Source organism: Rhinolophus sinicus, chromosome 1, assembly GCF_057876585.1.
Source record: "Rhinolophus sinicus isolate RSI-liver-muscle chromosome 1, RSI-T2T, whole genome shotgun sequence".
NCBI lineage: Eukaryota > Metazoa > Chordata > Mammalia > Chiroptera > Rhinolophidae > Rhinolophus > Rhinolophus sinicus.
In genome coordinates, this window is record NC_142501.1 from 36,279,255 (window position 1) to 36,306,676 (window position 27,422).

A 27,422-nucleotide genomic window follows, 5' to 3' on the forward strand; every position below is an offset into this window, starting at 1 on the left:
TATATGTTGATGCCACATCATCTATGATCCTCTCATAGTGTTCATCAAAAAATTTTGATGACCTTCACATGACGTGCTTTAAGATTTTACTTTGGCTCAGCATCTTTTAATATTTTCAAATCAGAAAAATCAAGATAACTAGCAAGGTAACACCAAATCAACCATAAATTTGAGACATACATCAAACTATTTTGTTACCTTGAGATACAAAACCAAATATAACAAAAGATGGAGGAAAAAATTGAACATGGATGGACAATTCAGGCCCAGGCTTACTCTACACAGAGAATTAGGACACATATAATTAAAGCATCTTTTCTTCACATAACAGTCATTCATTTTCAATAACACAAAAAGTTTATCTACAAGTGAAAAGATGGAAGTATTAATAAACATACTGTGCTTAGTTCTTGAAACTACTGTCAACATAAAAGGAAATGAAAAATTTTAACAAATCATCCTATTTGTGATAAGAACATGAAAAATAAATTAAAATCCAAAGTTTTCAGAATTTAAAAAAGAGCTCTATCAACTTAGCTAAATGACCTAACAACACTATAAAATTATGCATGTGTTTACTTCTCAGTGTTAGTATTTTAAGCCTCTTGTAGTTGCACACAAGTAGGAAGTTTTCTGCGCATTTATTCCTAGAACTCTTACCTTTCTCTCTCCTGCCTGTTTCCTCTAAATTGCTGCACTTAACTTTGTCCAGATATTTCTATTCTCTATCCAAACTTTTCTTCATGTTACAATGCCCATTATTACATTCATGTTATAACACTCCATTATAACATTCTGCAGACCTTTTCAATACCCATCCTATCCTCAAATCTTCAAAAATACTTTTAAGATAACTTTTTCAAATATATTTGTTATAGTCCATGTCCTCCTGAAAAGACTTAAGGAAACAAAGACAATAAATAAGCATGCAACATAAACCACAATTTACAAAACTACTTACAAAAAGGTACAGATAAACTTTTTAGTGTTTACTGATGATTTTGAAATGTAATACTGAAGGAAAAACACATAGGTCTTTCAGTTGAATACTTAACATGAAAAGTTTTATATACATTAGTATCAGATGTGATGATATCTGAAGATGATGATGATGATGATGATGATGATGATAAAGGTGGAATGTTCTGATTCAGTTGTTTTCCAACTTTTTGAAACGCTGTCTTCAAACAAAATCACGTATAGAAAACTGACACGTAAAAGCACACAGAATTGAAGCTGCTCTAGTTCACAGGCAGAACAGGGGGTCCAGAGACCTGTCCTCTCACTCCGCCACACTTCTCAGGTCCCTTCCCACCTTGCCTTCTGGAAAGCCATGAGGCATCTTTGAAGAAACTTTATGTTTTAAAAATTATTGGTTTAACTGATTAGAAGTTATTTGGAAATATTTTATTTAACTTAATAGAAATTCAGTGTGACGACAAGCATAGATTTTGATTTGTTTTTAATAATAGGAATATGTTAATAATTAAAGAACCATAAACTATAGAAACTCAAGGAATCAGAGAATTTTAAAGGCTAGAAACAACCTTAATACTTTCACATTTTATGGACGAGGAACTGAGGTTTATAAGAGGTTAACTGACCCAACTTCTCACACTTCACCAGTAGCAAAACTGAGAAGAGATCCCAGGTCTATTGCTTTATCTCTCCACCTCATGGCCCCTCTCTATGGTGCCTAAAATGAACTACAAATATTTTAGGTATTGTTCAGATATGACTTAGTCTACCCAAATTCTTTCCTTCTTCTTCAGTTCACAAAGTATCTATCATTTGTACAAAATATACTAATGACCATAAGAGATAGTAGTTTTAATTACGCTCAAAAACATTTTGAAAGCTACTACAGAAACTGTAAGTTATACACATAAGGCAAACTTACAGAGTTTAAATCTAATCTGCAGAATTCAGTAGCTATTGACAATATGGTAAAGTTGAGTTAACAGGGACCTTAAGTACACAAATATATAGTCCTATAGATTATTAGTTGATCAAATCTTTGTTTGTTGATTGTGTTTTTGGTTTTGTTTTTTTTCCCCTCATTGCAGGGTCAGGATAAATGAAATGGTACCTGTGTTAAATACAAATTTCTGTATAAAATAGGTATTTAAAAAAAAATCCTGTTTACTCAGTTAAGGAATATTTTGGCAGCTCTGCTTTTTGTTCTGGAAGCTACACTTAATTTATAAATCTGAACTGAGATTATCTTTGGATTTGATCTTTCCTCTCTATTCTATCAAAGAAGTTGAGGTATGCAAAAATTCTCCATGGAATTCTAAATCAGAATTTTAATTTAGACAAAAAGGAAAGAGTTACCATGTTAGAAAGCTCAGATTTTGAAAGTAGCTTACCTTTTCATCTTCAAAATATGACACAGGCTCTATTTACCTACATAGACAGAGCTTGCACTGACTTAGTAAAGACTCTATTGACATATATCCAATAGTGAATATAAAACTATATTGTATTATACCTAATTTGGTGTCAGATAAGTAATTGACAAGTAGAAATCATAAAATATATTCACCTGTATTATGAAATATATATATTAGAAAAGTCAACTTGCTTTTAAATAATAAATGCAATAAAAAATTTAGAAAGAAACACAAACTACATTTATTGTACATGTAATGCTATGAAATAAGGTACAATAATTCTGTGAATTTTATAATAAAAATTGCATGGAAATCAGAAGAAAAATGGAACAAACTATGTTTTCATTTTTCTCCAACAATTGCACAGCTCTGAGTAGATTTACTGCTGTTAAGGTAAGGGACAATCATTTTGCATCAGAAAAATGGCAGCATACTTTAAGTATCTAACAATGTTCCTCAAATATAGCCAAGGCACCCAAAAAACAAAAAGTACATCCCTTTCTTACATATCCATCCACCACCCAAAACCTCTGCAATACCTTCTGAAGAAAATAGTTTCTTGTCATTTTCAAACTGAACATTTTTGTAAAGGTTTGACTGTTGCTGGAAAAATTAATTTTACCAAATATAATATAAATACCAAATACATTATGTGTAAGTAATTGCTTTGGGAAATCCAAATCTCTAAAAATAAAAGTTTACTATATTTGAGATGTAAAAATGGAGTATTATACGAAAAATTACCTTAAAAATTTATGATGAGATTACTTGAGAAATGAAAAGAACATCACTTTCTCCCCTTTATGAACATGAAGAAACATACAATGAGGGAATAAAGGATAAATCTTCATCTCAAGATTAAGTAAGATTGCCTACAATGAAGAAACAGGTGAAAGACACTAGAAACTAGGATTTATGTTTGGATTTCCCTTACTTAACCAACCTTTAGCTGGTGGAAAAGGATGAGAAGGCAACGAATCTGAACAGAGTTCCAGTGGAAACTGCAGAAGCTCTTCATTATCTGTAGAGGCTTGTGAGACAAGAAAAAGACTAGTTATTTAGTAATAATCTTTTTTTTTTTTAATTAAGGAACTGAGATAACATATACATACACCCCCAATTTATTCTGGTTATTTTCTCCTTGGTTTTTCCCATAGGGACCCTTCATCTGCATGATGCTGAGTGTGGTGCTACCTTCCCTGGTAGGACTGTTGTGATATTTAGAAAGGATAATACTTATAAATCTCTTAGCACAGTGCCTTGCAAATAATAATGAGTGCTAAATATTATCCTACTCTTTGTACCTTACTAGTTCTATGATATGTAAACCAGTTATTATCTATCTTCTTTGATGAATATCTGAACACATAATCATTAAATACATGTCTCTATTTGGTATTAATTCAATGCTATACATGTAGAATGTAATCAACTTAAAATATTTTAGACTATCCATGAATATTTTATCTAGCCAATAAGTCATTAAACTTTAGAAAGTACACTATTTACTATTTCCCTCTCCTTTTTTTTCAGAACATGTAAATGGTTTCTAATAATTTGGGTTTCTTTGGAATATATTAAGCATGGTACTTCCTAAATTTTACTGGATCAATGACAACTCTGAGAATCTGTTGAACACTATGGGACTTTTCCTTGAGAAAAATACGTGATGCTTACTACATCAGTAGCTCCTCAAATGCCTGGAGGACCTCCTTAGAAGTCCTCGAATAGGGGCCTCTAAACTACTGCAGAATTAATACGCTACCATGTAAGTCTATATAACAATAGCATTCTCGATGTAAATACCAGTCAACCACCTATTCATGTGTGAAAAGTATCAAGTCAGCCATATGCTTATCCACACAGTTATTCTGATAAAGATAAACAGAAAAAGTGACAGAGTCTCTTCAAGAAACACGTCATTTTTATTTAATCTACTTATCCTCTATATTTTACCACTGAACTATAAGATAGACAAACGTGAACTATGCTCCCATCCATCACAGGTTTACCTCTTTGCAATGACTTTTCAACATGTGGTTTTATGGTCTGTAAAGCCTGATTTTTGTCAAAAGTTATCGCAACTGCTGTGACTGTAACCTAGAATCACAAAAACAGTATGATTAACAAAATAATCATTGCCAGAATAAGTTTCTTACAAACCTTTTTCAGTACCATGGAACAACTTACACTAATTGGCTAATTTGTCTTTCTTAGTTAAGATTCTCAACAGAATTATACATCAACTCAGATATTCAGATGAGAACTAAGCTCAACATGTATAACTGAACACAGATATTTCAGAAAGAGCTCAAGATCCTTAAAGATGGGATCTGGAAAAAATCCCACATAAGTACACATCCTATTGTATGTGTGCTGGAGCACATATATGATTCCACCAGCAGATAACCAGTTAATAAAAATGAAACATACACGGTCTGATTCATACTAACATGTTTTAAAATATTTTGAAGTAAAACAGTTTATACTATTTAATATTAATTATAATATTAAAACTTATAATATTAAAACAGATCAGATAAAAACCAGAAATCTTCAGGGAATATAGTCAATATTATTGTAATAACTATGTATGGTGCCAGGTCGGTACTAGACTAATTGAGAGGATCAATTCGTAAATTATATAAATGTCTAACCACTATGCTGTACACCTGAAACTAATATAAAACAATATCGAATGTCAATTGCAACTGAAAATAAATTTAAAAAACAAACTAAAAGTCTTCTTAATAATAGACTGAATTTTGATTACCTGAATTAATTCATCTTCAGGCAGAGATACTGTAAAATTGACATGGCAAAGGCAGCAGGGGATCATAGACCGTAGTTTAAAATACAGGCTCTACAAAATAGAAAACATCAGTAACATCACTTCTTTTAATTTAAAAAATTTATAAAAACGGATTTTTCAATGCATATTATACTTTGGCAAATGAAAAGTTTAAAAGGTGAAAACAAAGGTCGTCCATTTCTATTTTGTCTATTCTTACATTATGAATACATTTTTAATATTTAAGTAGACAATAAGATTTAATCATATTTATCAGTAAGTCGTAAAAAAATAAGAAGTTTTTAAATTTACATATATACAATAGGTTTTTATGAAGTTTAAAGCTATGAAATAATTAAAACATATTTATTTTATTCGTATATTAAGATGGACAGGTCAACTTTAGCATTTTACCTGATGGCAGAGTTAAGATTGATATGAAAATAAAAATAATTCAGACCACAACTGTGTAAGGTGTTCCAGACATATATATACTTTTCTTTTTTTAATTTCATGATTCTTAGGAGTTTTAACTAAAAAATAATTAGTGAGAAGGTTCCTACCTTGAGCAAATTTTCACAGAGGTCATTAAAGTTCTTATTGAGGGCTTGATTAGTCAGGTTAAGGCTGCTTAATCGGATTACTCTTACTGATGTGAACATCTAAATATAGGGAGATATAATAGCACGTCATTTTATTATTTTAACTAAATACTATAACAGTTAATAAAACCAAATAATGAACAATAACTAATGTGGCATGAAAAGGGGTCACGTTTTAACCGAAATGAGGAAGTCAAAAAGAAAACATATATTAAGAAGGAACTTGCTAAAATCACTTAGGTTTTATTTGCTTAAAATTAAGAATGAAAGGTTCACCTGTATTTCAGATGTCCAATTATTTATGCCAGGCATAATTTCTGTATTGCAACTATAAAAGCCTGTCAAAATAAATTATAGTTAAAATATATGATAATATTTCATTTATTTTGTGTTAAAGAATAACATTTTTCAATTATTACATGAAGTTCTAACCGTAAGATCCATTCATCTTGTTTTTCTAAAAGTCTATACCTTCAGAAAACTTTAGACCACCTTAATAAATTATAAGGTTTTTAAAAATGTATAATCATAAAAGGATTATAAATCAGTTAACTTAAGTTCTAACATAAATATTTTTAAACTATATGTTCTCAAACTTGGAGCAGCAAAGCATGTGACATTGATAAAGCCTTTAAAATAAAGTCAGTACCATAATGATTACGAACTAAAATACTGATATGTAAAAAAAGAGTCTTATCTCAAAGGTAATTTTTTTCTGTTTACCTGAAGGAGGAGGAACATCAGTAAGTAGAGAATGTACATCTTCCATAGCATCTGTGTCATCAATCTAAAAATAGAAAGATTAAAACTATTACATGAGTAGTAAATATATAATAATTTCAAATTTAAGAAGTTTATTATTTACTAATTAGAAAGCAAGAGTCAAAAAAGTAGAGCCATTTTTCCCTAAGTTAAAACACAAAACGTGAAAAAAATTTTCTAATATCTATAAATTTCTCCATAGCAATTATAAATACTTCTAAATAAAATATTTTATAAAATATATTGAGCTTTTAAAAACTGAGCTTTTTCTCAAGCTTTTGTGATGGCATGCTTCAAAATACAAAGATGCCATAAGCAATCATTATCTCCATTTGTTTAAATTAATAAAGAGCAATTTAAAAAAATTTTTTGACTCAATACAGAAATGCTTTAAAATAATTACATAGGAATAAATGTAAAGGCATGTCTAAAAGAAAGAAGTCCAAATACTATTTTTCTTACATCATAATATTTCATTGTGAATAATGAGGAGTGAACATATCCAACTAGATATATATTGACATTCATCTGTGTATCGAGGGGTCGAGGGGTCAAAGTCCTGGCCCACACAGTCTAAGCTTCCTCTCCCATCATCTGTGGGACTTCCAAGAACCACTGTCAATTCCACGTAAATTTCGCTACCCACAGTCCTGGCATACTTCAACACATTATTCCCTGATTCCACATGCAGATCTCAAGTATTCTCCAACTACAACCCGTCCGTTGTCCTTTCTCTTACTGAAGCTGCATCTTGCCCTCAGTCTTCTGCCCACATTTGAAGCACTGCTGTTCTCTACTTAGGCAGGATCCCAGGATCAGAAATATCAATAATGCCATAGATCAAACTTCAGGCAATGCTAAGAATCACCTGGAGGGTTTGTTAAACAGATTCCTGGGCTCCACCTTGAAATTTTCATTTACTAGGTCTGAAGTAAGGGCCCCAGTAATTTGTATTTGTCACAAGCTCCCAGCCAGTGCTGACACTACAGTTAGTCACGGCTGGCCTACTTTGAATAAGCACTGCTCTAAAGACTACCCTGGATCCCTTTACCTCCTTAACCTGACATATTTTTACCGATCTCCATTTTCCCCCCATTATCAGACTGTAGGAAAATATGGGAAAAAGGGCACAAATCCATCCAGTTTGAGTTTTCCAAAAATTAACACTCTTATTTCAGTCAAACTTTGTGCATCTCTCATGGCTGACATCCTGATCACATTCACTGACACTGTTCTAGATTCTTCAAACCTCCAGTCCCATCCCAATACAATTCTACCATCAGCTTCCTGCTTCACTAATATCAAGGCATCTGACTTTTTCTCTCAACTGGCATCTTACCAGAACATTTCTGTGTATCTTATTTGTTTTCCTTTCCTTCAATATCAAAGGAAGATCATCTATCTCTTTCAAAGCTAACTGTTCTACAGGGGAGGGCAGGGGAAGCAGATTTGTGAGGAAGGAAGCTCCATAAATCTTTCATGCCACATTTATTCTCCAAAAAGCTTGTTCTGAGTATATTTCTATAATGAAAGCTCAATTATATTTTCTGAATTCAGTAAGAACACACTTCGTTCGGAATTCATAGTGCTTATATCATTACATGTAAAATGTTATAATTATAGTAATATGGTGTAACACATAAAGCAGGTAATTATAGTAAGTGAAAGAATAACACTTTAACTTCTTATTCAAGTTTGTAAAAATATCTCCAAGAGTTAAATATCAATTTTATTTTAATCCATACATTAATTTTTCCATGACCGTTAGTATCTGGCATTGAAAAAAAATACATTACCAAATTCTGATACTTTCAATTTTGTTGTAATTTCTATAATGTTTTTTGATATTTATAAAGTTGTAATGATACAAAAGTATCACATCAACTTAAGATCTGATTGTAAAAATGTGCATCTTATTTTCTAAATACTTAGTCTAATGCAATACCTCCAAAACAAAAGCATCTTTTTTCCCATGTGAAAGGTCCAATTCTGTAACTTCATCAGAGCTTTCTGATTGAGATCTTAAAAGTCTCGAGCGTTGTCTTGGTTCTGGGATGGGTGATCCTATAATCTCTTCAGCTATCTCCTAAAAGAAATATAATTACTTTATATTAGATGACTATATTTTTCAGGTTTGGTTTTTTGTTTGTTTGTAAATGGTAGTCTTTTATTTTTTTTTTAATTGAGGTTTAATTGACATACAGCATTATATTAGTTTCAGGTGTACAACATAATGATTTGCTATTTGCATAATTCAGTTTGGTTTTAAATTTTTATATTAATAGACAATTACTGAGAGAGGGAAAGTCTATAAAATATATTCAAAGTCTGTATTTAATTATACACTTTATGACTAACTTTTTATAGAGTATGTATATAGCTATTTCCTTTAATTGATAATAGCAGCCTTGACACACTAATCCAGAAATACCTGTGTAACTTTCACAGACATAGCAAGGCATTACTGATATTTACTATACAGAGAGGAAACTACAATGAGTAGGGAACTGATAGTCCTTCCAGTTCAGAAGCTATTTTCTAGTCCTCATTTAAAAGTCCTAATAGTCCATAAAGAATTAAAGATTTATGTCCCCAGATATAATTCTATATCTTTTCTTATTCAGTGGTAATTTTTCAAAGCTCCACAAAGTAAATGAGGGATACAATAAATATAACGTGTGTATGTATGTGTATGTACACATAATACATATATTACACATGTATTTGTTGTGCAACTTAGTTAGCTAAATAAACTTCGGTGGTTACAATAATCACCTTTTTGAGGTCAGTGTATGGGGCAATCCTACATCGGTTCGTAAGTTTTACCTATTACAAAGCCAAAGATCAAAGGTAACTAGAGATTCTAAATATTTCTTGTCAAGGAATATAGGGAATGTGGATATGGGAGCACAAATGCAAAAGGCATAGCCTATTGTTGATGTAACAGGCCTATCTTTTTAAAAAGCAAGTTATAAGAAAAAGTTTTTCAAAAATATAGTGCATACCTTACATAAGACGACCACCACAGTTTCATAACATAGCTATCTATGGAGTACTTTCACATCCATTTATTATGTTTGCACTCCAAATTAGCCTGCCCTATATAAATTTGACAGGGTGCCTACTAAATGACTACAAAATGAGAAAGAGCTGCAGTTCAGAGGTAAAGTAGTTTGCCTGGGTTTGAAAACTGGTAAGTGAAGAACTTGTCTAAATCGTTCTTTTGATTCTGAATGCAGGGTTCTTCCTAACGGATACCATCCTTCTTTTTATAATTTTATAGTAGTTCAAAATTTGGTTATGCCTCTGTTCTCTGTATCACAGACCTAACATATGTAACTATCTGGAACTTAATGTACCTTAGATTCATAATGAAGTTTCACCACTGGTGCTATTCCAAATAAAAGTTTTGCACCTTATTGTGGTACTTCTGGTTGAATTATCTCCAGGTAAGTGGTACTGCACCTTTGTCTTGGGAACATTTCTCAATGTACTGAGAAGCATTCACTTCCTCTGGGGCTACCTTCCGAAGGGAAGGACCACTCTGATCCACATTTTCAGGGTGGGCATACATTGTTTTGGGAAATCAAAAACACAAAACTGTACTATGAGTAGTGGCCTGGTACACTGACTTTGTCAAAGAAATTCTGAGATGTTACGCTAACAGACTGTAATGTAGTCAGGATCTGAAATAAGGAAAGACACTGTAGAAGATTCATAAATTGATAAGCACTTTTGTAGAAACAGTCATATTCAACACATGGAATCCACATATGCTGAAATTTTTTAATTCATAAAAGATTTATTCCCTCCTTAAAACAGTACTACTAAAACAGAAGTTCAAAAAATATTTATTGAATGGATGAAGTAACTTCAGTCACATTCACTAAATATGTCTATCTTCAAGGGGCTCACATTATAGTAAAGGAAGACAAGGTTGCTGGTTCAATTCCCGCACGGGATGGTGGGATGCGCCCCCTGCAACTAAAGATTGAAAAAGGAAACTGGACTTGGAGCTGAGCTGCGCCCTCCACAACTTGATTGAAGGACAATGACTTAGAGCTGATGGGCCCTGGAGAAACACACTGTTCCCCAATATTCCCCAAAAATCTTTAAAAAAAGAAAAGAATACCAGGAGGAACTGTCCTAAGCATTAGAAATACAGCCCTAACGGAGCTTCATTCCACTGAGAGTAACAAGCAATAGACAGAAAAGGGGATAGGAAGTACCAAAAATTGACAGAAGAGTTGCAATTTTAAATAAGGAAGTCAAAGTCAGCCTCCTTAAAAAGGAGGTATTTGAGCATAGACATAAAAGAGGTAAAAGAATGACTAATGAGGAGAGCAAATCTAAACACTGGAAAAAAAAATCTTTAATGTCCAAAATAAGATAACCTAAAAATACACTACTAACATCTAAACACTAACTTATATATTCACAATACAGATTTATTTTACTTGCCGGAGGATTGATTTCATATAACTCTTTATTCTTAGCGATCGTGTCATTTATCTTCTTTTGCATATGAGATATATGCTGTTCGTATGAGCCATCATTTGGAGTCTTCCCAGCAATCTGAATTCCACCAGGAGTTGGTAACGCTGATAAATATACACCTGTGGCCGACTTGTAAAAATAATGGGGAAATAAAAAAAATAAAAAATAAAAAAGAATAACAATCCTTAAGTTTATTTAGGAATGTGATCTTTGCCCTAGGAAAAAGATAGTTAGCATCAGTGTATGCACAGGACATATGTGGAAGGGCACAAAAGCGCAACTGGTATCAGGGGTTGGTTGCTTCTGGTGAGAACTCTGGGTTGGTGGGGGACTGAGAATTCACTTTTCACTGCATATCCAACTATACTATGAAATTTTTACCTTATGATTGTAAAAATAAATTTCATCGAAAAAAGTTTAGAATGTAAAGATAAAAAGTTGTTAAAAGTACGTTTTTCATGAATGAGTAGACAATTTACCTTTTATATGGCAAAAGTGAAAGGGAAACTTTTGCAAAGCAAGTGAAGAAAAGTGAAGTGCAGAAAGGACAGGGAACTGACTCAAGATCATATTGTCAATAAATGTGGAGAAGAGACTTGAATCCATTTCTCTCTCCAAAACCTAACATCTTTTCACTATACCACCCTACCTCCGTAATTACCAAGAAAGAAAGCTTTATTTGATACAGATTTATTTTAAATATTTAATTAAATGACCATAAATTTCTGACTCTGTAACAGTACTATGTGCCATTAGTGCTGGAAAATTATTTCGGGAAATACAAAACCACACACACACACACACACACACACACACACACTATACACACATCTATGTGCATTTAAGTTTAAATACGCTTATATAAGCAAAGCAAAACAATACATATAAGTATAAACACCAAATTGTTAACATCAAAGGAGTGGAATGGAGAAAAGAGATGACAATTATTTTAACTCCAGATATCTGTGTATTTTGAATTATTACTATTTTGAAATTATGCTACTGTATGATGACGTCTGTGCAGTAGATGAAATTGATCCTCAGAAGCTCTCTCTCCTGTTTGTTCATTAGTGTTCATGACTGCACCTGTGACTCACTCTCCTGCACCTGTGACTGCACGCTGCTCAACCTCAGAAGGCCGTTGGTGCCATACGAAGCCTTAGTACACCATCTCTAACACTTTCTAAACTGCATTCGCCAACACGGCAACAGCCCAGCGTGATTGAGAACACAGACTCTGGAACTCAACAGACCTAGGTTTGAAACCCAGGTGCAGGACATGTAACCATATCACTTTGGACAAGTCTCAACATATCACAGCATCTACGTTCTCCTCCTGTGAAAATAACATTACATTCTTTGTGGGAAAGCAGAGCCAGACACACAGTAGCACTCATCAGAGATCAACTATCATGGAAGCTACTCTTGGTACCTGGATATTTAAGTGCACAAGCTAAAACACAGAACAAAGATCGAATTCTTAAACAATTGCAATTAGTGTCACTAGTGATCAAGAGGAAAAGATTGGTCAGAATCAGAAAAGGCAGTATTTAAGGCAGACAGTGAAGGATGGTATCAGGGTCACAAAACAGTTTCTTTAGGCTCAACCATCAGAAGTCTTTGATAAAGTAGGCACAATGTTTCTTAAACCTCTGACTATGAATCAAGCTCTTAGTTCCTATAGGCACTCACTTATAACCAGTTTTGTGTTTAGCCCAATTTACACATTTATGTTATGTCCTCACTAAACATGAGAGTTTGTAGATAAATGAATTATAATGAGCACTTTTTTCTCCAAGTTAATCTAAATATCAAATATTTAAATATAAATCAGATTACTTTCACTAATCATTACAAATTTGTTAAAAATGGTGATTATATAATTAATCATCATCATACAATTATCCCCTACATACAGAAATTTCCATATTTGCTCTTATAGAAAAAAAAGATTAAGAAACAATTTAGCATTTTATCTACAAATGCATACTGAGAAAAAGAATCCAAGTTCCATTAATTTTTAAAATTAAGTTCCTATGCATGTCTCAGAAAGATAGTAGAGAATTTCAATTTAAAAAGTACAAGTAATATAGACAAAAATTTTGGCTAGCTATGAGTCTAGAATGTGAGAGGATTTCCACAAATAATGTTGATCAGATTCTAACTTATCAATACATGTATTTTGCAGGCATCTAGTTCTCTGGGTCTCAGGCTACTTACAAAGGCAGCTCTCGCTTACCTCCTTGACAACTTTCTAGTCAGAACTTGTTTTCTAACAAGCAAAGGTGAACATGAAGCTAAGACAAAGAGCTTTCTACTGACTCACAACTTAGCAGCACTCAAGAAACACACATATTTTACTGCACACTCTACTGCCTACAACACCCTACAACAAACAAGACAACCCACTACAATCAAGAGTTATCCAACCTCAAATGTCAACAGTTCCAAGGAGAAACTCTGTTTTAGCAATGTATAAACAACAATAAAGCCCAGAATAATGGTGGCCAACTTACTAAACACATGATAATTTTTAGAAATCTGACTTACTGAGGTTATTATGGTCAGAACATAAAAATATAGTAACATAAATATAATATAAATAAATAAATATTTTATGTGATAATTTATTGATTTAATTTAATAGATAATTATTTTACAATTAAACATAAAAATATTTGAAAGGCTATCACCATATTTGTTACTCATGTTTCCAACCCTTAAAGGTCTTGATGCCAATTTCTTTAGATAAGTCTTTTTAAAAGACTCTTTCAATCACATAAAACAGAATCTACTACAACTAAAGAAATCACAAAACAGAAACATGTAAACTTACCGCTAAGCTCATCAACATATTTTCACCCACTGTGATCTGAATTCTCAGTCCAAATAAAGCGTTCATTCCTTTGAGTTTTAGTTTATTCATTAGCTGAGTATGCACTTCATATTCCATAAATGGCAATAGATTACTTATAGCTGTAGCATTTGCTTCTGCCTGTGCTTTCTTTTTCAAGCGACATAACCTGTTTAAACAATAATTTAGTCAGTGGACAGTATTTTTTATACCATCTTAAGAAACATTCGATTTTTAAAACTTTCTAAGAGTGTGCTTGATAAAACATTTACTTGTTCCAAATGGGTGTACTAAGTTATATTAATCTTTTCTGCCATTTTTTTCACTGTATGTTCTTTTGCTGAAAACCCTATTTCACTAAACAAAAAGGAAAAATCTCAGAATCTTTAGAAATGAAATACTGATCAAAATCATAAGAGAATGTAATGTAAAATCTTAAGTTTTATAACTCCATATGATCTTATGATGGAAGGATAGCAGAGGGAAAAGGTTAATTTATGTATTAAAAGAATATAAAACTTACTTGAGTATCTCCTATGTGTCCAGGCACTGTTCTAGGTGGTGAGCATTAATTAGTGACAAAAACACAAAGTCCCTATTCTCATGGTTATAGTCTAGTGGAGGGATGGTGGGTGGGAATAAACAAAGAAACAAGGCAACCTCAGATTATGTTTAAGAACCAAGTGTCTGAAGCAAATAAAGCAGATGAAGTGAGTGGGACTAACTACAGAGAAGGCCTCATAGAAGAGATGATACCTGAGTTGGGATCCTAAAGACATGATGGAACTGGGAGAGTTAAAGAAAGACAGTTAAGGAATGGAGCTGGCATATTAGGAGAACCAAAAGGAGACGACAGTAGCTAAAGTGAAGTGAGCAGGGTGAGAGTAGGGTGGATGAGGGTGCCATTAAGCAGGGGCATGAGCATATTAAGGGTTTATGGATCATGGTAAGGAGTTTGATTTTATTCTGTCAGCAATGGGAAACCCCAAATACGTTTTAAGTAATAACAGATTCAATTTATATTTTAGGTCATCATTAATATGGCTACTCAGAGAACGGAGTAAAGATGACAGAATTCATGTAGGGATGGTAGACAAGAGGCTATTATGATGAGAGACAATGAGAATTAATATCTAAAAAGGTAGCAATGAAGATGAAGAAAAGATCCCAAAATTTCAAGTCAGGTTATTTAGGCTAGTAGTTCTCAAACTTTAGCTTGTATTATAACCACCTGGTGGACCAGTTAAGAAACAGTTACTGGGCCCCATCCCCAGAGTTTCTGATTCACTGATTCATTAGGTCTCAGACCTGAGAATTTGCATTTCTAAAGATCCCCCTAAGATGGTGATGCCATTTATTGGTCCAGGAGAACACCGAGAACTGCTGATAGAGACCAACCCCTCCTACCATAAACAAAAACAAACAAAAAAAACAACAAAAAAAAGGCAATTGGATAAGTTACATATTTTTAACAATCTTCTGAAAAGCATCACAGGACCAAGGCAAGGGGCAGTGTGGAGTATAAACATAAAGAGACAGCACAAGGAAGTTATTTTGTGGGGTGGAACAGTTCTGTCTTGACTAAGGTGGTGGTTACTCAAATGCAGGATAAAATTGCAAAAAATTATACACACAAATATATAAATAAATGCAAGTTTAAAAATTGGCAAAGATTGAATAAGAGCTATAGTATAGTTAACAGCATTATACCAATGTCAATTTCCTAGCTGATACTCTATAACAGCTGTATAAGATGCTACCAATGGGGGAAGGTCAGGGAGGGTACAGGAGACGCTTTGTACCATTTTTGTAATTTCCTGTGAGTCTATCACAATCAAAGGAAACAAAACACTATGGACAATAACCAGTAGAAACAAGAGAAAACGGAGATTTCATATATGAAAATTACTAGTTACAGAATCAATCAGATTATAACGTGATATTATATTTGAAAAAAACAAAACTTCTAGAAATAAAAACTAGATTATCAGAATTTGTAAGCTGCAATTATTAGGCTTATTAGACTATTAGAGACAGACGAAGAGAAAAATTAAAGAATTGAAAGACAGATAAAGTATCCAAAATATAGCAGAGACACAAAATGATAGAAAACACAGGAGAGTAACAGACATAAAGGAGGTAGTAGGAAAGTCTATCATATTTTTAAGTGGCGTATCAAGAAGAGAGAAGAGATGAAACAGGAGAATTAATATCTAAAAATGTTCTAAAACACATGAAAGACACCATTCTCCAGAATCAAGAAGCCCAATGTATAACAACTAAGACAAAGATAACTCCATACCTAACACTTCATAGAGAAACTGCAGAAAACCAAAGACAAATGAAATAGTTCACACACAACCCGAGCAAAAAACATACAATGTCTTCAAAAAACAACAAGTCTAATAGATTATTTCTCAACACTAACGATGAATGCCAGAAGGGTATCTTCAATGTGCTGAAATAAAATAACTGTCAGCCCAAAATACCTTTTGAAGATCAAATAAACACGCATACAGACAAGAAAAAATAGTTCACCACAACTGGACCCACCAAAAGGAATACTAAAGGATATACCTCAGGCAGAAGAAAAACAATCCAACATGGAAGGCCTAACATACAAGAGAGGATGAAACAAAAGTAAATGGATTACAAATGTATTTTAGAAGAAAATGCAACATGACTTTGTAACTTTGATGTGGGAAGGTTAGAAGAAAGGATAACATCAAAGAATAAAATATTTGGTTTTAAGAACTGGATATAGCAAGGTATCATTAATTAAAATAGATAAGGCTAATTAATATAAAAGAAGTGGAGAAAATCAGGAGTTCAATTTGAAACAAGAATGAGATGCATCTGACACATCAAAATGGGGTGTGAGTACAGAGGTAAATATATTGTGGGGACAGAGCCAGGAGAGCAGTTTCCAGGCTCTCGGCCTCACATGGAAAGGTGCTGGCTCAGGTAGTAAATGGCCATCAACTGTGATTGGATGGCCATCAGCTGTGGCTAGTTGGCCATCAGCTGTAACCAGTGAGCTATTGGCCACTAATATAACTGCAGTGGCTACGCTAGCAGAAAAATGGGGGGCTAGCAAGAAGATGGTGGCTGGACTGGCAAGCACGGATTGCAGTTGGCAGGAGAGACTGGTTGGTAGAGAAGTGGACAGCAGATTGCAGATAGTGTGGTTCCTGCTTCCTGTGTCTCCAACCCAGCCGCCAGCAAGAATATAGTGCTATGATTCCCCTATCTATGGCTCCGTGGGTGTTCCTTTTTGGCCTCACCATGTCCTGCGTTCTTAAGCGGGGAGCAGGAGCTGAGACTCCACATGCCACCCCACATGACATATATGAATCTGAAGCTCAGGAGAAAGTTCTGGACTGAAGTTATAAATTTGGGGGTCACAGACATAGAGATAGCCTACCATATGATGAGTTCAACTAGGGAGAGAGTTTTGAGAAGTAAGTCCAGACCAATCGCTCTCGAGGATCAAGAAATAAAGAGGAATCAATAAGAAGACTGGAGATTATACACAAAGGTAGGAAAAAGCAACAGCTGTGGCCTTGTGAACTCAAAGGAGTTTCAAGGAGGAAACAATTGACTGCAGGAGATCTGAACAATTAAGTTCGCAAACTTGTTGCAACGATGTTGCTAACCTTCTTTGATATCAGAGGGATTATTCATGATGAATTTGTACCTACTGGACAAAGAGTTAACCAAGTTTACTATTTGCAAGTGCTAAAAAGACTGTGTGTAAAGGTTGGACGATCTGAACATTTTGCCAACAATTCACGGCTCTTGCATCACAACAATGCACCAGCTCACACGGCACTGTCTGTGAGAGAGTTTTTAGCCAGTAAACAAACAACTGTATTGGAACACCCTCCATACTCACCTGACCTGGCCTCCAATGACTTCTTTCTTTACCCAAATATAAAGGAAATATTGAAAGGAAGACATTTTGATGACATTCAGGACATTAAGGGTAATACGACGATAGCTCTGATGGCCATTGCAGAAAAAGAGTTCCAAAATTGCTTTGAAGGGTGGACTAGGTGCTGGTGTCGGTGCATAGCTCCCCAAGGGGAGTACTTTGAAGGTGACCATAGTGATATTCAGCAATGAGATATGTAGCACTTTTTCTAGGATAAGTTCTCAAACTTAACTATCTGACCTCATATGACTACTGCTGAGATGTCAAGTAAGATGAGGACAGAAATGCTCAAAGGAATTGGTAACCTGGCAGTTGTTAGTGCCCTAGACAGTTACAGCTGTCTTCTACATACCTACCATAATTTAGCATTTCCTACTACAGTACATTTTAAAAGGAATTCTTAACAGTTAAGTGAAGTTGTAAAAGAAGTACAACATAGCACTGTTCTTTAAAAGAAAAAATAGTCAATTTCCAAAATGTGTTGCATGTTTAATGTCATTAAAGCATACTGAGTCACATCCCTAGCCTACATCAGGCTAATAATTCTCATAATAATAAGCATTTATACAGAATTTAAATGTTTAAAACTAATATAAACATATTTGAGTTTTAAAAAGAGGGTATTTTTTCTCCCAATTTTCCATACAATAAAATACAAGGTTCAGTTACAATTGCTCAGCCTGCACAGGATCCCACAGTTAGGAAACAGCAGAACAAATATTTGAAAACAGGTCTATTTGACTCCACGTCCCCATACTCTTTCAAGGACCCAAAATATTGTTTTCACAGACATACCTTGCTTGAATTAGACAACCTTTTCCAATAACTGCTGCATCTATTGGGAGATCTATAGTCGTAAACAGAACATCAGGAACTTTTTGTTTCCTGCAGTTATAGCAATATGTGAGATGAGCTGGAAACGGCATATTCAGTTCATCATAGGGTATATGGCAAAATCCACAGGCTGTAGGCACAGTTTCTTCTAGCCTGTATGAATAATTAAGAAAAAAAAATAAGGCATTCTTAAAAATTCTGTGTTTTCAAAAACATACTCATATATTATATATATAATACTTGTGTACAAACTACACCACAACTTCTCCACAGTAGGTTGTAAGAATACCACTACAAGAATTACAAATAACCATGAAATGAGAATCATACACTTTTCTATGAGAGAAACACTTATACAAGTAGAAAGTCATTTTGCATCAATTTGTACGTGTGATGACCTACCACCTGACAAAAAACAATAATATTTTGAAGATTTAACTTTGGGATACAACATACCGTGTTTCCCAAAAAATAAGACCTAGCTAGACCATCAGCTCTAATGAGTCTTTTGGAGCAAAAATGAATATAAGACCGGGTCTTACATAAGATCCAGTCTTATATCATAATAAAATAAGACTGGGTATTATATTATATTATATTATATTATATTATATTATATTATATTATATTATATTATATTATATCATACCTGGTCTTATAGTAAAATAAGACCGGGTCCTATATTACATTACATTACATTATATTATATTATATTATATTATATTATATTATATTATATTAGACTCGGTCTTATAGTAAAATAAGACCGGGTCTTATATTAATTTTTGCTCCAAAAGACACATTAGAGCTGACGGTCCGGCTAGGTCTTATTCTTGTGGAAACACAGTGAGAACAAATGGTTAGACAATAAGGGTAATGTTTTCTTACTGTCTGACAAATACGACACAAAAATAATTTTAAAATTTTTCGAAGAAAAACATTTCTTAATCAGATAATTTGAATATAAATTTATGTTTAAAAACAAATCTATTTAAGAGAAAAATTAAGTCAAAAATAGGAAAACTAAACTTTCTAATTTCCAATGACTGTTTTACATTTCTGAGAAACCAAAAACCTGTGTTTCATAAGAACATACATCATACATAAACCTCAAATGAACCTACAAACTTCGTTGTAAAATGTTTGTTGTAATATGCTGTTTATTAATTCATTTCAGAATGAGTAAGTATTTTTTCACTCATTATATCTGAGGAAATTAGAATAGACATGGAAACAGAGGGAGAACAGACTTTCACCAGGTCTTCTAGAGCTCTGGATAGATGTGGACTCTCCATTCTCTCTAATCTAAAGAAACTTTTTAGAAGTTGAAACTTGGCAAGTAGACAAATTTTAAGAAGGAAAGGAAACTCATACTATACCTACTAGGAATCAGGCTTTCTGCAGATTCTTTGCATACATTATTTCACTGAATTTTCACAATAACCCTCTAAGTCAATTTAATTTACTCTTAGATACCATTATTGTTGACATAGCATTCTCGTATATTAGAAGTAACAGGGAAATCAGACAGATCTGAGTGAAGCTGTGTGACCCTGAACAAGTTCTTTAACCTCTCAGAGCTTCCTCTATAAAATGGGAATAACAATAATTACCTAGAAAGGTTCTCTTTATTTTTATTTTTTGACGATTAAGTAATAAAACTATAGGTAATCACCCCAACCCCCCAATAATACCCAGCAGACAACAAAAACTAGTTCCACTTGGCCTGAAACCAACCTGAGACACTAAGTATCTTGCTCAGTCACACTAAGTACCAAGTAACAGAACTGAAATTTTAATGCCGGTTTGTTAGCATCCAAAGACCATGTGTTATGAGGGAGCACAAAAGGATAAAAACTGGGGCAATTTTTAACTAAATACTTCACAGGAATTTGAACATAAATGGTGCAACATAAGGCATAAAAAATAAAAGCATTAAAGTCTATAAAAACATTTCAAATATGAAATGTACAAAAGGGATTGTCTCTGAATATTGAAATCATAGGGAATTCTTCCTTCTACTCGCTTACTTGTGAACTATTCTATTTGTCTTTGGTTTTCTGCCGTTTCCCTATGAAGTGTTGGGTGTGGAGTTATCTTTATCTTGTTATACATGGACTTCTGGAATCTATAGATTGGTATCTTTCGTGTGTTTTAGAAAATTTTTCAAATTTTCTCTAGTAAGCACTAATAATGTCATAGCAGAACAAAATACATTTTTATCTTTTACAAATAGGGATGATATCTGTTGCATCGGACTGCCATACAGGAGAATTCACTGTATCCACCCAAGTCACAATAATGAAATAACCTAGCTGCATGGGAATAGTCATTTGTTAAATTAGGCTTCTATCTACTCAAGAATTAAATCTACTGACGTTTGAGAACTATACTGTTGTACTGGGAGAACTCACTGGCAAAGTCAGTGTTCTCAGTAGAATATTCCAATTGTTTAATATACGTCAAATGTCCCACCTTCATTTTCCTATTTATGATGATTTATAATGTTCTAGAATATAGTATAGTCAAAATCCATTTTTAATATTGACAAAAGACACTATATTGTATCAAAAAGACAAGGTATTCTGTGTGCCTACCAGAGTGAAAATATCTTTATTTGTTATATAGAGACTTGAAAATTTGTACTAAATTTGACAGATTTTTTTTGCTTTCTTCCTTAATATATTCTAATATATTAATACTAAAAACATTTTTAAGGCAAATATGCATATTGCGGGGTAAGGGATAATTAAAATTTATATTATCCAAGTAGACTCTGGAACCAAACTAATAATTTTCTGCATATATATTTGATAATTTCATCTATTTATGGAAAGCATTTTTGACATTTATGGAAGCTAACAGATAATGGGACCAATAATCAAATAGACCAAAAAGTAATCTCATGTTACCTAATGCTTTCACTTTCTCTTTTACATATATTAACGTTATACTTCACTTAACATGAAGCTTTTATATATAATTTTGGTACAATACAGTGTTTTGGTTGTTTTCAAAATGAAGAATTTTCTTTATGAAAATTGTTTCATGACTTTTTTCTGTTTTGGAGGTCAGACAAAGGGAAAGGAAAGAGAAAAATCAAAGAAATTATTTCTATAATGTAACAAAAGAAAAAAAATGTATCCTTGAAATTCTTCAGTTGGTAGTCATACATGTCACTTATCAAGTATGTCAATTATAATGTAGTGCAGATCCGATACTTCTCTGTTGCTGAGTTAGGTAACACTCAGTAAAGTGCCTGGTCCTGATCTCTACACTGTAGCACTGTAACCCACCCTCACACAGAACTATCCCAGCTCTGAGAGAAAAAACAGTCAACCTCTCTCCCTTCTCAGCCCTTATGGAAAATAAGCCAGGCTGCCATGACAACCTCTGTTCCAAAGAGCCCTCCACAGTGCCATCCTGCAGAAATCTAGGGTTCAGGACAGCTGCCGTGCCGGATGCTGATAAAATACAGACCTCTTCACTATAAAAGAAAAAAAATAAACAAGTTAACATTTTCAGGCACTGTAACTTTGGAAAATGTCAAATATCAAAGCGACTATGAGGATGACAATTTAAATTCAGATTAGACTCTACTAAATATTAACATTATCACAGGGTTATCTCCTAAACCTAGGAGAGAAAACAGAAGTAATATAATGTTATTAAAATGGAGAGGGCAAGAATTCTTTATTACTTAAAAATTGTAAAAGATAAAGTATAACATTAATGATAACTGATTCCTTTAAAATATGATAAAGCTGATAAAGAGTAGAATATTTCAAAATAAAAGTAGTAATAAACTATATTGTTGAATCCAGCAACAATTCATTAAGCTGTATTAAAATAGTCTTTAAATGCATACTAAATTTTATTTAAATTATTCTAAAAGCACAACTACATAAATATCTATATTGTTATAACTTAATGTAAACTTAATCAGAAAGGTATCAAATAATAAAAAAGGAAACAAATAATATCCAAAATATACTAAATGAAGCTTAAACTACATCATTATGCATATGGCAAAAATTAACATTCAAAAGAATGCTTTGAAACTCTTCACTACATAGCACCCAATTTGAATGCCAAAAACGTAAACAATCAACATAATTATTGAATGAGATCACCTAAAGCAAATGAGAGAAGTAGCAGCCTAGGGACAAAACACTGGAAACAAGGTGTAAATGGACCAGAAGCCTAAGATGACGTAAATAAATGGTCACTTGATTTGTAATTGAGTAGAGGCCAGGCTTGAAATGTTTAGGTGGGCGCTGAGGATGCAGAAGGAATAACGAGGGGTCACTGAAGGCACTGAGTGAATCAAGGAGCTATGAGCAGAAGTGCATTTTAAAGAGTTTAACCCAGTAATAGTGAGTAGGATGGGTTAGAACACAACAAATTAGTAAAGATGGGATTTAAATACCAAGATTTTTTTGAGATCTAGAGGGAAAAAGAGTTTGTGCCACATGAATTCAAACTTCTAAGTAAATTAATTGGACTCATTTCTGTAGAATCTTGTATCTGTGACCTATCTCCAGCCACACTGAATCCACACCTCAGGCCTTCTCCACATGCTGTTCTTTTAGCCTTGAACACTCTCCCTATGCCTCTTCTCTTCATTTATACAATTCAAACTCATCTTATGAAATTTAGTTTGTGCTTCAGTTCTTAATTCACACTTTCTTCCAATCCTACTTCTAACTTCCAACCCTCTGGAATCCCAAAACATCCTGGGATCTCTATATCATAAAATGCATTGTATTTGTCATAATTCTCCAGTAGAATGTGAATCTGATGGCAAGAACTATGTCTTTTAAAACCGTATCCCTAGGACTTGAAAGTGTATGACACTAAACACATGAATGAGGTGAAACTATCTACTGGGGAGTAATACAGGATAAGCATAATAAAGTTAGTAGATTAAGAAGAGGAGAATGGGAGTAGAACAGATACAATACATGGTCTACAAAGGAAAAGAAAGGGTCCTCAGAAGATGAAATAGCACAGTTCTGTAAGGTCCACATTTACTACAGTCTCATCATTTTTCTCTAAGAATGATCACAAGTGCAAGAAAATTATCCATGTAATAGCTGGCAGTAAGAATTATCCAAGAATAGATGGTGGAAAAATAAAATAGCAGATGGCCAAACAGTTTCTAAATTACATCTATTATAAATTTTTGAAGAGGCTGATAGTAGGGCTTAAGGATGGCAGGCAGTAAGTAAAGTCAGCACCTGAGTAAGGAACTAGAAAAACTCTTGGTTAAGAAAAGGGTAAAAAACAAACCAGATGTAAAGAAGCAAATGATATGGGTAGAAAAATACTAAGCAATGATCCAAGAGTGAAATTTTATAGTTTTAAATTTTTATGAGGCAACAGTTACGAGCGATAATGAGGTCCAAAATATGGTTCAAAGTCAAGTGGGGAGAGAGAGGACTGACGAATGAGAAAGTACAATGCTAGGCTGTTCGAAGGGAGATAATCATATTTAACTGGAGGAGTGGCAGAGAAGGAATTTAAAAAAGCAGAAGAGTGTTTTGGAGGTAGAAAAGTCTGACCTATGGAATGGCATGGACTTTAAAGGAGGAGAGGCTGTTCAAATAAAAGGTAGGAAAAAAGGTTTTGAGAACTAAGAGTCCCTTCATTACCTGGCAGAGTTAGGAAGGATGATTTGTTAGCAGGAGAAAGTTGTTACAATTAGTAAAAGAAGGTAGAAAGAGTTTAGAGATGAACTTTAAAGACACAAGGCAGTTCATTTACAATAGATCAAGGGTTCCAAAGATCCCAGAGGAAGGAGTTAGCTGAGTCACAAACTGGAGTAAAGTAGACCTAGAGTTAATACTTCCCAGTATTATTAGGGTGGTACAAAAGTAATTGGGGTTTTTGCAATTATTTCTAACCTTTTAAACCACAATTACTTTTGCACCAACATAATATATTCTCATTTAATCAACAACAACCTTAAATAATAGGTGGTTATCATCTCAATTTCAATATATACATTGAGTCTCAGATGAGTAGAGTAACGTTCTCAAAGTTTCATAGCAATTCAGTGGCAAAAATGGCATATGAACCTCAATGGGATGTACTCTAAAGCCCATGCTCCTGGATCACTCCACTATTCCTTTCTCTGTATTTGCATAAAGCTTTTCCCTTTTCAGATGACAATCTGTAAATTACAGCATCTAGAAAATCAAGTTATTATCATTTACCAGATGCTAGTTGATTCACTGTAGCCCACTACAGCATGACAGCCTAATGCTTTAGCATGTGATTTTATTTCTTGTCTGATTTCTGCCCACCACGCATCTCGAGTTTCAGGTTCATCTGAAAAATAAATTTTAAATCAGTTCACTAGTCAATAGCACATTGTCTATATGAACAAGAAATGTTTAAAATAAACATACTCTGGAAGGCAAAGGATTACTGTTCTACAACAGATTTTAAAACTTCACGTCTTTAAAATGCTACTACTTCTCCAAAATTCAATACTACTTCTCCAAAAATTTAACATTTTAAACTTGATTGCTAGAAAATAAACCACCAAGTTCTATTTGTTTTATTACTTTAAGGGACATCTATAGGAATGTATTTTATTAGACACAACTTAAAATGTAGACCCAGACTGTCCAGATTCTAATCTTAAACTGAGAGAATATCCTATATCTCACCTCAGTGAGCGAACACTTTATGAGTCATATCCATAAATTTAATAAAAATTCTGATTTCATTTCCTGCTACCTATTTTTTATAACCCACTATATTCTGGGTTCTTTCCAAGGCAAAGAAAGATTGGTCGATATTAAAAAAGAGAAAGCCACCTGTAGCCATCCTTCTAAAGAGATGTGAGTTCTAAAGCAAAGTGACAAGAAATAAAAGGACTCGCCAATTCAAAAATAAAGAAAACAAATACATTTAAAAGATTAATCAAAACAATTTGGTTAATGTATATAGGGGCAAATTTCAGACAGAACACTACAATTCCATGTATGGGTGTATAATTAAAATGCCTTAGAATCAAAGAATTATATTTTATTGTCGTAGAGGAGTTCAATATTGCTTGTAATAGAGCATTATAAATGGGCATGTGTCACACATACCTCCTAATCACTTGCACTTAGCTGCAAACTATTGGTGAACAGCATCTGAAAATTACAGTAACTTTTTATGTGCAAAGATGTTAAAAACAGAAATGGTCTATAATCAGTATATCCTAATTTGTTTCTTTTTGTGGCCAATTCCATTTGGGAACAATCTGAGACAGAAAAAAATCTCAACAAACTCTAAATAGCATGCTAAGCTTTTACTGTAAAACTTCCACATAAAAGGCACTATTAAAACGGAAAAATCAAACAATCCCAAAACGTTTTTTTGAATTTCAGTATATATCTAGTTTCAAAATGTTTTGCAAAACAAGTAGAATAAGTAGAATTATACTCACTAGTAAAACACTGAAGACAGCAAAGTAAAGAAAGGTTAAAAGGCTTATTATAGTTCACATTCCTATGATGTAATTTTGTTTCCTCCACAGGGAGGAGGATCAACAAAAAAGAGAAATGAGGAGATAAATATCAGAACTACAAATGCCAGCCAGTTCTTCAATTAAAGTTTTGGATCCAAGACAGGGCTACCCTAAAACTTCCTTTCAGAAGAAAAGAAAGAAATGCAGACTCCAGGAAACTGAGGAAAAGATCAAAGTATGAGATAAAATAAAGGAAGAGAAATAGAAAAGACTACAATATGGTGCTAGCTATCAATATTATGAAGTTAGAAACACAGAGACAATTAGGTGGTCCTATTTTGCACAAACGCTACTATGTTAAAGAATTTCTTCATATTCCTAACTGAAATGTAGACATTAACAGCACAAATATACCTTTAAATCCATTCTCTTTTTCTTTTAACTAAGACATACATGTTTCTAAACCAATTTGGACACCTATTTAACATCATCCTTTCCTAATAGGGAATTTTTAGGTTGTAAGACAAACTGTTATTCAAGTAGTTGCTCAATTTATGAAATTATTTGATTCTTTGAAAATAGATATCATAAATAGAATATTCATCAGTTTAAAAAAGTTATTTTTCTGAAAAACGATGTAAAATAAAAAGTCTTGACTTTTCTCAAATGCACTAGTAGGCCCTGCTATTTACTTTTTAAATCATTCTGGAAGTTTAAAATATTATTTGCTAAAACAAATAATTGTATACTATGTTTTTATAAAAACAGATTTTCTCACATTAGGTGTGCCTACATCTGTGCCACAAGCAATACATGGTAGCTTTTCTGTTTTAAAAATAAATTTTACAATAAGCAATCCATAACATTATTTTTAAATTAATGAAAAATGGAGGAAGCCACTTAGTTTAAGTTCAAGATATATTTATTTTAAAATGGCCAGCATGTCTAAACAGAAAAGTATGTAATAATAATTATTATGAGATACATGTAATCACATAGAATACAAAGTTTATTTACATTGAACTTACCTTGGTATAACACATAAAATAATCAGATAATTAAATCAAACACTATGGAAAAAATAGGTGGCTAATTAAAGAAAAAAAAGCTGAATGCAGCACAAGTGGAGCATTCATATTCTTCTGACAAGTTCACAAGCAGCCTTTATTTTGACACACGAGCCACACAGTTGCACATGGGGATGCCATTGTTGTATTTATTTACAAGTTTAATAAAAGCTAGAGTTACATAACATGGGAGCTAAGGAAGCAAATGGCATATGTCCAC

General features: G+C 33.2%; 1 protein-coding gene across 20 annotated transcripts in view; it reads right to left on the reverse strand.

Moving 5' to 3' along the window:
• Positions 1-27,422, reverse strand: part of C2CD5 (C2 calcium dependent domain containing 5) — an 82,840-nt gene that overhangs the window by 13,056 nt on the left and 42,362 nt on the right. For all 20 annotated transcript variants that reach the window (XM_088798384.1, XM_088798375.1, XM_088798368.1 and 17 more), the window contains 12 exons: positions 24,886-25,000; positions 22,059-22,154; positions 18,629-18,820; positions 13,882-14,068; positions 11,010-11,174; positions 8,494-8,634; positions 6,510-6,573; positions 6,063-6,124; positions 5,748-5,846; positions 5,167-5,256; positions 4,406-4,493; positions 3,337-3,423 (listed from right to left, as the gene is read on the reverse strand). In XM_088798384.1, coding sequence (XP_088654510.1) covers positions 3,337-3,423; positions 4,406-4,493; positions 5,167-5,256; positions 5,748-5,846; positions 6,063-6,124; positions 6,510-6,573; positions 8,494-8,634; positions 11,010-11,174; positions 13,882-14,068; positions 18,629-18,820; positions 22,059-22,154; positions 24,886-25,000 — 1,386 coding nt within the window. The remainder of the gene's footprint in view (positions 1-3,336; positions 3,424-4,405; positions 4,494-5,166; positions 5,257-5,747; positions 5,847-6,062; positions 6,125-6,509; positions 6,574-8,493; positions 8,635-11,009; positions 11,175-13,881; positions 14,069-18,628; positions 18,821-22,058; positions 22,155-24,885; positions 25,001-27,422) is intronic.